The 10,261-nt window shown below is 36.2% G+C and overlaps 1 protein-coding gene across 2 annotated transcripts; it reads left to right on the top strand.

Annotated features, from left to right (window-relative positions):
* The first annotated feature begins 453 nt into the window (after positions 1 to 453).
* Positions 454 to 9,590, top strand: Uggt (UDP-glucose-glycoprotein glucosyltransferase). 2 transcript variants are annotated; one of them, XM_071790032.1, is made up of 24 exons: positions 454 to 667; positions 1,001 to 1,217; positions 1,294 to 1,529; positions 1,605 to 1,787; positions 1,861 to 2,033; positions 2,405 to 2,600; positions 2,669 to 2,882; positions 2,961 to 3,181; positions 3,256 to 3,477; positions 3,546 to 3,901; positions 3,987 to 4,227; positions 4,305 to 4,496; positions 4,573 to 4,831; positions 4,919 to 5,027; positions 5,140 to 5,325; positions 5,398 to 5,604; positions 5,693 to 6,085; positions 6,221 to 6,235; positions 6,633 to 6,810; positions 6,908 to 7,090; positions 7,180 to 7,455; positions 7,577 to 7,693; positions 7,798 to 7,936; positions 9,025 to 9,590. In XM_071790032.1, the coding sequence occupies exons 2-24, from the start codon at positions 1,001 to 1,003 to the stop codon at positions 9,060 to 9,062; spliced, it is 4,551 nt and encodes a 1,516-aa protein (XP_071646133.1). In that variant the 5' UTR covers positions 454 to 667; the 3' UTR covers positions 9,063 to 9,590. The 2 variants fall into 2 exon arrangements, with proteins under 2 accessions (XP_071646133.1, XP_071646134.1); XM_071790033.1 differs by lacking the exon at positions 6,221 to 6,235 and having other exon boundaries at positions 455 to 667.
* Positions 9,591 to 10,261: the final 671 nt, after the last annotated feature.

The following is a 10,261-nucleotide window of genomic DNA, read 5'->3' as shown; positions in this document are numbered from 1 at the left end:
TTATTGCGACGCCTGCAGTCGTTCCGAAATCAATTTGTTCTGTGCCTATCACGTTCTACACGTGGTAATGACGAAATATTTGAATATATGCAACTTTGGTTCCGGTGATACTATGCGAGTCAAATGGATAGCTAATAAAAGCGTACAATTAATTAACTAAAAATATGCAATTAAATTGTATTATTGCTACAGTATAATACACATTATACAGTAATTGAACTTTATTAATATCGCAAAAATACATTATGTAAAGTTACATTTTTAATAAATAATCATCAATATATCACGCGCCACGGGCATAATATATTTTATATTTGATACGATTCGCTTATTTACATTTGGACAAAATCTCGGGATTCAACCAATCCGGAATCGCGTCGCCGTTTCGTCGCGTCATTTCATGGAAACGCTCGCGCGGCTTTTGGACCGGACCGAGATGACGGCTCGAGACTCTCGAGAGTGCCGCCAATTGTGCCACCAGCGGACCAGCGGACTACCGGAGCGACAATACGTCACCCGTCACCCCGAAATTCGCCGCATGATAAACGCTCGTAAGCTCGATCGCCTTTCCGAGATATCGTGCATGTGGCACGCGCGCCGAATGGACCGACTGTAGTCATCAATGCATTCTTTGTAGCTAAGATAACTTTAGTTAACTCTTACGGAGGTACGTAAAGTGTCAGGCGTCCTTTGTCTGGCCATCGATGAAATCGCAAACCCCATAGCACCGCCTTATCAGTGATTGTTAAACGTTGTACGTATACAGATTTCATCGGGCATCCTATCATATTCGGTGTATCCGACGTGACTGTCACGTGTATTGAAATGCGATTTGTAGTAAGTCTCAGTGAAAATTCGCAAAGTTTTGCCGACGAAACTCGCTCGACTTCCCTCCTGAAAACGTACGTCTCTCTTCGCGAATTTTTATGGCCAACGGGAGAGATTTAATAACAATTTGTTGACGACATGTACTTGATAATTTCTTCCATATTTGTTGCAGATGAAGGGACTCATATTTTGTTATATACTCGCGTTATGCTCCAGTCAACTTGGAGCCGACAAGAAGATCAACAAATACGTGACGACTTTAATAAATGCCAAATGGAACGAAACGCCTCTCGTTCTCGAGGCAGCTGAATATCTTAGCGATGAGAATCCAAGTTACTTTTGGAAGTTTATCGACTCGTATTCCAGAAGGATCAGCAATCTTGTGCTGGGTAATTGTATTGTGATTCAATTGAATTCGGAGTACGTGCCACAGTCACATTCATCCTCTATAATTATCCCAAACAGCTACACAGAAGGAGAATTATGACGTTATTCTGGAATTGGCCAAAAAGTATCTGTCCGAATCTGAGATAGCAGTTTTTAAGTTAGGATTGTCTTTACGTATTTATTCCTCACGCGTGGAAATGTTCTCTCAAATGGCTGTGAATAAAAATGTTTCTTCGTACGGATGCAACAATGTTGTTAACGTTGGGGGAACATTTACTTGTTCTCTAGAAGATATAGATAATTTGCTCGAGCAGGTTGGTAATTCACTGTATCTTGTCTGACATTCATCGACATAATTCACATACGTAATTGCATTATTTGTTTTCCAGGATACATGGGAAAGTATAGATACCTATGACGTAGATCATCGATATTTAAGTACTCCAGAATCCGATAAAGTGATGATATTATACGGCCAGATTGGGACTCCTACGTTCTCCGATTTTCATGAGAAGCTAAAAAACATAGCGGAAACAAAAGGGATCAATTACATCCTTCGTCATTATGTTAAGGTAATAAAAATACATTATAGACAGCACATATAGTATAAAGAATTGTGTTTCTTATATCTAAAACAATTTACAGGAGAGGGAGGATAAGAGATTGCGTTTATCGGGCTATGGTGTAGAGTTGCAAATGAAATCTACAGAGTACAAAGCGACTGACGATTCCGATATTAAAGACAACACAGGGAAAGACTCGGAAGTGGCAAACGATGGCATGGAAGAAATTGAAGGAATCAACTTTATGACTTTAAAGTAAGGCGGTTAGTAAGAACGTAAGGTATTTAGTTCGTGTATCTGTGCGTAACCTGGTCTGCTAAACCAAAGATCTCAGGTTCGAATCCAGTCTTGGTAGAACCAAAATAAATAAATTGTATCGCTTGTCTCTCCTCGACGGAATGGCAGCCCGTCAGGAGTATCCCTTGCCTAGAAACCCTCTCTACCTTGCCGTTTGGATTCGGCGTTAAAACTGTAGGTTCCATGTGCTTGTGTACAACCTACGTGCGTACCACAAGCACATGACTTTGGGGGAGGCCTAAGTCCGACTCGGACTGTTGCGCCATTGAATTGAATTGTATCTGTGCGTAACACTCGGCATTGCATCACTGTGATGTATATCTTTTCAGGAAATTGCATCCAGATCAACAAGCTGAATTGGATAAAATACAGACGTATTTACTGGAAACCAGCCACGAAATCGGTGCTTTTAAAGTATGGCAGTTTCAAGAACTGAGTCATCAGGCAGCTGAAAGGATAATGAAGTCCCCTTCTGCAGAAGCATTAAACATCTTGACCGATATATCGCAGAATTTTCCTATGCAAGTGCGTATTGAAATGAATTCTGTATCTTATATGGGTATGTAATGGCTGATTTATTTTTGTTCTTATAGGCAAAATCGCTAATTCGAACTAAAGTAAATAGCGATATGAAGAAAGAAATGAAACTGAATCAGGAAATATTCATGGCGAGTCTAAATATACAGCCAACTGATACGGCGCTTTTCATCAATGGCTTATTTTTTGACCTGGAAGCTATTGATGTTCTAACACTTTTAGAGTCTTTGAGGAGCGAGCTACGAGTGATGGAAGCTCTTCATAAAATTGGTAAGATTTACAAATAGATATATCGAATTATCAATATGTTAATCTATTCAAAGATTATATTTTTGTGAATTATTTCAGGCTTTAGTAATAAAAAGATGAGTAAATTGTTAGCTTTGGATTTATCTGGAGGTACGGATAATCAAAATTTTGCAATGGACATAAGAGATTCCGCAATTAATTGGATCAACGATATCGAGAATGATCCACGCTACAGTAATTGGTCGCCGTCGTTAACCGAATTATTACGGCCAACGTTTCCTGGGATGCTCAGAAATATTAGAAGAAATTTATATAATTTAGTCAGTATTTCTAAAAATCAGAAATGATAATGCATATTTTACGTGGAATAATTAACACATGATTTTTTTCTTAGGTATTAATTATTGATCCTCTAAGTGAGGATTCCATGCCACTAATAACTCTAGCACAATCTCTTTATGCGCATTCTGCACCACTGAGGGTAGGATTTGTCTTTGTGACAAATTATAATACATCTGTAACAGGTTTAATGGATGCCAGTGTCGCAGCTAACAATGCGTATCACTATTTTGCAGACACTAGAAGTCCGAAAGAGGCTTTACATTTCTTGTCAGAGGTAAAGCTTTATATTTAGCATTTTGATCTGTGGTTTTATTTAAAAAATATAACTTGTTTTTGCTCCAGTTAGGAAATTACATCGGGAATTATGCTGACGTAGATGATGTAAAAAAAGTTATCAGATCCAAAGACTCATCCGCTAGTATACCTTACATTCTTGGTGAGGAATCAGAGTACGATGTAGGACGGCATTTAGCTAGCGATTTTATAAAACGATGTGGTTTCAAGAAGTTCCCACAAGCTTTGTTGAACGGTGTACCCTTGACACCTAATCAAATAAATTCTGAATCTTACGAAGAAGCAGTGTTATCTACTATTATGACACAGACACCTATGTTGCAAAAAGCAGTGTATCGAGGGGAAGTAACAGAAGGAGACGACATCATTGATTTTCTCATGAACCAACCAAATGTCATGCCACGGTACGTGATTCTCATAATAACTCTTATAATTAAATCTCTAAATTAATATAATAGGTTCCATTACATTGATTATTTCGCATTCTAGATTAAACGAGCGTATTTTGAAGGTGGATAAAAATGCGTGGTTAAATTTAATTGGCACAATTCCTGAAGATGACGACTATACTAAATGGTCTTCTCAAAATCTGTCAACTTATTTAATGAAGAAAATGCACTACTTCTTTGTACCGCGTCGCAATATGCGTCATTTATATTCCTTCTGGGTGGTAGCTGATTTGAAATCGTTGTCTGGCAGGCAATTACTACGAGAGGCCCTCGAATACGTAGTATGTAATTCAAAACTAAACTTCATATATATATATGTGTACTATAACAATATATAAAATTTATATATTTTTTATAGGAATCAAATACTGATGCGCGAGTTAGTGTTATTATTAATGCAAAGGATGACGCAAATCTCAAGTCTGATATTAACAAAATTGTGCTTGCTGCAATAAGTGCATTACCGCCGGAAAAGGCTATACTTTATTTGCGTAAAATCCTGAAAGAAGACAATGCAGCTCTCATTGCTAATGGTAATTTTGAGATTGAGGTAAGATAAATGTCTACAAAATACATACATATACGTATTGCTGAAAATTACTTCATCAATAATTTAATTGTTACAGGACGAATCTGTGGCAGCAATCTTAGAGACTCAAAATTCGATATTATCGTTGCATCAACATTACGTTAAAACCGTCCTAAGCATGGAGACGGGAACAAGAGCAGTTTTGTGTAATGCCCGTATTATCGGCCCCTTGGATAGCAGTGAAGAATTTACAAGTGAAGACTTTTCTTTATTAGAAAGATTTAGCCAGAGCACCTATGGCGAGAAATTATTCATGAAATTGATAAAAGATCAAATATTCAACGAAGATGAATATGGTATTTCATGATTCTATTATTTAAAAAAGCATAGATTTTTTAATCTGTACGGTAAAAATAATTAAATGTTTGTAATATTTTGTACAGAAGAAAATAATATTACGGATGATACGATTATGAAAATCACTTCACTCTTAGTTCCACGTACACAAACTCGAAGTCGGTACGATGTTCCTTTCCATGGAGATGATCACAGGTAAAGTAATAATTTTTTGCGAAATATACATAAGTAAAAAATGAAGTGTAATATGTATAAAAATGTTTGATTGCTGAACATTACATACAAGAATGTTTGTTTTATTTTGCAGTGTTATAAAAATTCCAGCAGCTAATCCCGATGAAGTCGCCTTCAACTTTATTGCCATTGTAGATCCAGTTTCACGTGGTGCTCAAAAATTGGGTCCGATACTGAAAACACTACAACAAGCCCTAAATTGCAATATAAAAGTATTTTTGAATTGCGTAGACAAGAATAGCGATATGCCATTGAAGAGGTAAATTAATGCTCGAATTTCTTCATAATTCTTTTGTCTTTTGTTGTGAACTATTTTTCTTTCTTATTCCAGCTTTTATCGATTTGTGCTCGAACCTGAATTGCAGTTCACACCAGAAGGAGATATCAGTGGTTCTATCGCAAGGTTTACAAAACTTCCCACTTCGTCACTATTAACGCAATACATTCACGCACCTGAGAACTGGCTCGTAGAAGTAGTGCGCAGTGTTTATGATTTAGATAATATTAAGCTCGATAATGTCGCGATGGGCGTGCATAGGTAAAAATATTGAAATATATCTTATTATAAATTTCAATCAAATAAATTTGATTCTAGTTTCGTTAACTTTTATTTTGTATTGTTTCAGTGAATTTGAGTTAGAATACTTACTGCTCGAGGGTCACTGTTTTGAAGCAGTAATGGGAAACCCACCAAGAGGCCTTCAGTTCACATTGGGCACTGAGAAACAACCCGTGATGGTTGATACTATAGTAATGGCCAATCTAGGGTACTTCCAACTCAAGGCGAATCCCGGCGAATGGGTGTTGCGACTTCGGCAAGGACGATCCGCAGAAATATACGACTTTACCACTGTTGACGGACAGGACGTTATTCAGAACGGCAACGATGTGAAAGTCCTGATAAGTTCTTTAAGGAGTCACGTGTTGAAAGTGAAGGTTTCCAAGAAGCCAGATAAGGCGAGAATGGATCTTTTGTCGGACAACGAGAACGATTCTGGATTATGGAACTCCATTTCTAGGTACATTCGATTGATTGAATTACTTGTATTCCATGTCTCAATAATTTCCTAATGCTGGGTGTTAGTATTTAACATGCGTAGCATGGTATTCGGTTACCTTCGAACTTTAACTTTTATTTGTTCTCTCTTTTTTAGCATTGCCAAATTTTGGTAAGCTTCTCATTATTATGTAGTTAAGTACATTCATAATTTTCTATAATTAAGTACACACATACACATATTCCATAAAGATAAACCAAGCATAAATACATATGCATTATAACGGAGAACATATTCGTGGCTTTAAATTCTAACATCCAGTTAATCTGCAATCTTAATGTACTGCGAACCATTACATTAGTTCATTCACATTGACATTACCGTAATTCCAAGTCACCAATATGTGTTCTTGTCTTTGATTCGTTCTATTAACTGACTTAACATATTAACTGCTTTAAGAATGTAGCTTGTATTAATTGGGATACTTTATTGGCTGATGTAAAATAGCTAAATCAATTCAAACTTGTAATAAGTCTTGATATATGTTTTGCTATATTTTCAAAACTAGGACATTTACGACGACGGACGAAAATGAAGACAAAGATGAGAAATTAAATATCTTTTCTCTTGCCTCTGGTCATCTATACGAGAGATTCTTGAAGATCATGATGCTGAGTGTTATTAAACACACTAAAACACCGGTCAAGTTCTGGTTCTTAAAAAATTATCTTTCACCAACGCTAAAGGTAAACATGTACGGCAGTACGGCATATAACAGTGAAATTTTGTTCTATAAAACTCTAATAAAAGAAAAGAGTAACAAAATCTTTCTTTATAATACAGGACTTTCTGCCACATATGGCTAAAGAATATGGCTTTGAGTATGAACTCGTTCAATATAAATGGCCTCGTTGGCTTCATCAACAAACTGAGAAACAGAGGACTATTTGGGGATATAAAATCCTGTTTCTCGATGTGCTGTTCCCACTGAACGTTAAGAAAATAATATTTGTCGATGCCGATCAGGTAAGCAAGCTGTTTGAGATGTGGCGATATTAATATACATTCTTAATAACTTCACGTGTTTTTTAAATTTCTTATCGTTTTTTGTATAGGTGGTAAGAGCGGACTTGAAGGAACTGGCAACTATGGATCTCGGCGGCGCACCTTACGCATACACGCCATTCTGTGAAAGCAGAGTCGAAATGGATGGATTCAGATTTTGGAAGCAAGGATATTGGAGAAATCACTTGCAGGGTCGTGCTTACCATATTAGCGCACTATATGTGGTCGATCTCAAACGATTCCGTCGTATCGCCGCCGGAGATAGGTTGCGTGGGCAGTATCAGGCGTTGAGTCAAGATCCAAATAGCTTAGCAAATCTTGATCAAGTACGTGAAACGAGTGATTTGAATGATTTAAATAATTTAAATTTGCAAGAATATAAAGATTTGTTAATTATTATAATCATTGTTTTTTCGCGTTTTGTGAAATAATCGGTAATGGCTTTAGGATCTCCCTAACAATATGATCCATCAAGTGGCCATCAAAACGCTACCACAGGAGTGGTTGTGGTGCGAAACGTGGTGCGACGATGCGTCTAAGAAATACGCCAAAACTATAGATTTAGTATGTATTCTCATTTATATCATAAGAACAAATATGTCGTAATATTTCTAACAATTTAGATTTACTAGGTAATATATCTTTCTGTCCTGTTTCTTCTGTTATAGTGTAATAATCCGATGACTAAAGAAGCGAAATTGCAAGCAGCCATGCGTATCTTGCCTGAATGGGTGGGTTACGACGAAGAAATTAAAACTCTGCAACAGAAGGTAGAGAATGCTAACAGACAGACGGAGAAAGACAGTGGTATGTTTTCCGCAATATGTTTTGCTTCCTCATAGAGGCTTTGTTTTCGTGAAAAAAAATTTTTTTAGTTATCTTTGGCAAAGTGTTTAGAATGTTCTAAAACGTCGAAAAATCACTTCTGTACAAAATGTTCGTGTGTATGTGTGTGTTTGTGTGTATGTAACGCTTTTGTTGTCTATTTATGCTTCAACTTCAGTAATTTTTGAGATATCGGGCTCAATTTTTTTAAAAATGTAGAGTATTATTAAAGGAAAGTTGGTATTGAATTTGGCGATGATCGATACAGGGATTCCTTTTTTATAAAATTTTGAATTTTTTGAAAAATTTCTGACAGCTCTAACTTCCGCAAATTTTGAGATATCAGGTTATTTCTAATTCTATTATATTTTTTAGTCTTTTCTATCCTTATTTCATATATAATACTTTAAGATTTGATTGATTAGACTCAGCTTTATACGCGATCAAAGGTCCATAATTTTTTAAGAATGCCTGTGATAGCTCTAATTTCCGCAAGTTTTGAGATATCAGGTTATTTCTAATTCTATTATATTTTTCAGTCTTTTCTACCCCTATTTCATATATAATTCTTTAAAATTTAATTGATTAAATCCACCTTTATACGCGATCAAAGGTCCATATGCGAAGTCCATATATGGACCATGTAGCCTGAACTCTCAAAGTCAACATCGATTTGATATTGCATCAATTGTAAAACCCCACTTGTGCTACTAAGCTAACCCTTTTTCAATTTATAAAAAAGTTAAATTTTAAATGGAAAAAGCGTGCAAATTAGAAACTTGCACATTGCTTCCTCATCATTACAGATCGCTACCATTGCTCCTATTTTATTTCGCTCATAAAGCTTCCTCTATGAGGAAGCCAAACTAATAAATACTAATAATTATGCATCAAATAAAATACAATAAGCTTTCTCATAAAAGGAGCTTTGTGAGCGAAATAAAATAGGAGCAACGGTAGCGATCTGTAATGATGAGGAAGCAATGTGCAAGTTTCTAATTTGTACTTTTTTAAATATATAAGTACGCATATATTTTTTTCACGAGACATTTGTTTTTTCTTTGTTTCAGAAACTGTTGATCATGTCTCGAGCCACGTGGAATTGTAAATTACATTTACATGCGACGATCTGAGGGATGTTATAAACCCCCGATCATTGAAAAAATTTTATAAAATTCTGTATAAAGAAATCTTCATTTACGCTTATTAACAAGCGCCAATACGTAAAAATTTCCATATTTCACTTTTGTAATTGACATTTGGCACTCGATGTGTAAATATTTGCCACTGGTGCTCGTGTAAACTCTCAGAAATAAGGATATATTGGAAGCTGAAGGTCTTTGTTACTTATTCTTATTAGATCCGCACTTCATATATAATCATGAATTATGGACTTCAAAATAATCTCGTTTTTTCATATAGCGAACGCGCAAAGTTGCTACTTCTTTAAATCAAGTCGAAGCAAGAAGTCGGTAAAGTCCAATGAATCTAATTAATTAATTAATCTAATTGTTGAGAGTACAGTATTCCAGTTACTCATGAACACACAATTCTGTTCATGTTATTAAGCCAATTGTGATTGATTATTGTCTACTATGATAGTTATAAGAAATAAACTTGTAACATTTGTAAGATATCTTTGATATTTTATTCTGTATGGTATAGTAGAGGAAAGAGAGGAAAATATCTAGCTAAAGCTAAACTGCTTATCCATATTAATACATTTAGTTTTTAAATAAATTTATCTGTGCATACAGTAACTGTTATGTACCGATAAATTTACTCGTAGATAAACCCGATTCCATTTTTAATAACGACATTTTTTGCGACATATTTTTCAGCACAGATCATTGCATGCGCGGCGCTAATCACGATTGATTGTGTCTTTCGTGGGAATTTATTTTGAACGCCGCGGCCGCGAAGTGAATCAGAGCGAGGCGAACGAAGAAATTCGACACATTTCTGTAACCCAAACATTCCATAATCCAACAATCCTCGATTTCGATTATCGAATGGGAATAATGGAGCGACGATCGGGCAGAGGCTTGAAATCATTGCGCCTCATCATTGACCATCTTTCAATCAAGGATCGAGGATCGAGCGTGACGCGCGAGGTCGCGCAAAATATAGACTAATTTCTCGCGATAAAACGCTCTTTTATCATCGTTTATCGTGCTTCGCTTGATTTCGTGGATCGATGGACGTATGAAATCGGAGCAACTTCGTCATCACACATCTGTGCATCGAAACAGGAGCGACTTTTATCGACGGCTCTCGGGGACGAAGATATCGGGTGAATTAATCCGA

Source organism: Temnothorax longispinosus, chromosome 10 (genome assembly GCF_030848805.1).
Source record: "Temnothorax longispinosus isolate EJ_2023e chromosome 10, Tlon_JGU_v1, whole genome shotgun sequence".
NCBI classification, from domain to species: domain Eukaryota; kingdom Metazoa; phylum Arthropoda; class Insecta; order Hymenoptera; family Formicidae; genus Temnothorax; species Temnothorax longispinosus.
Note: the sequence above shows the minus strand (reverse complement) of the source record. Positions and strands in the feature narration are given on the sequence as shown.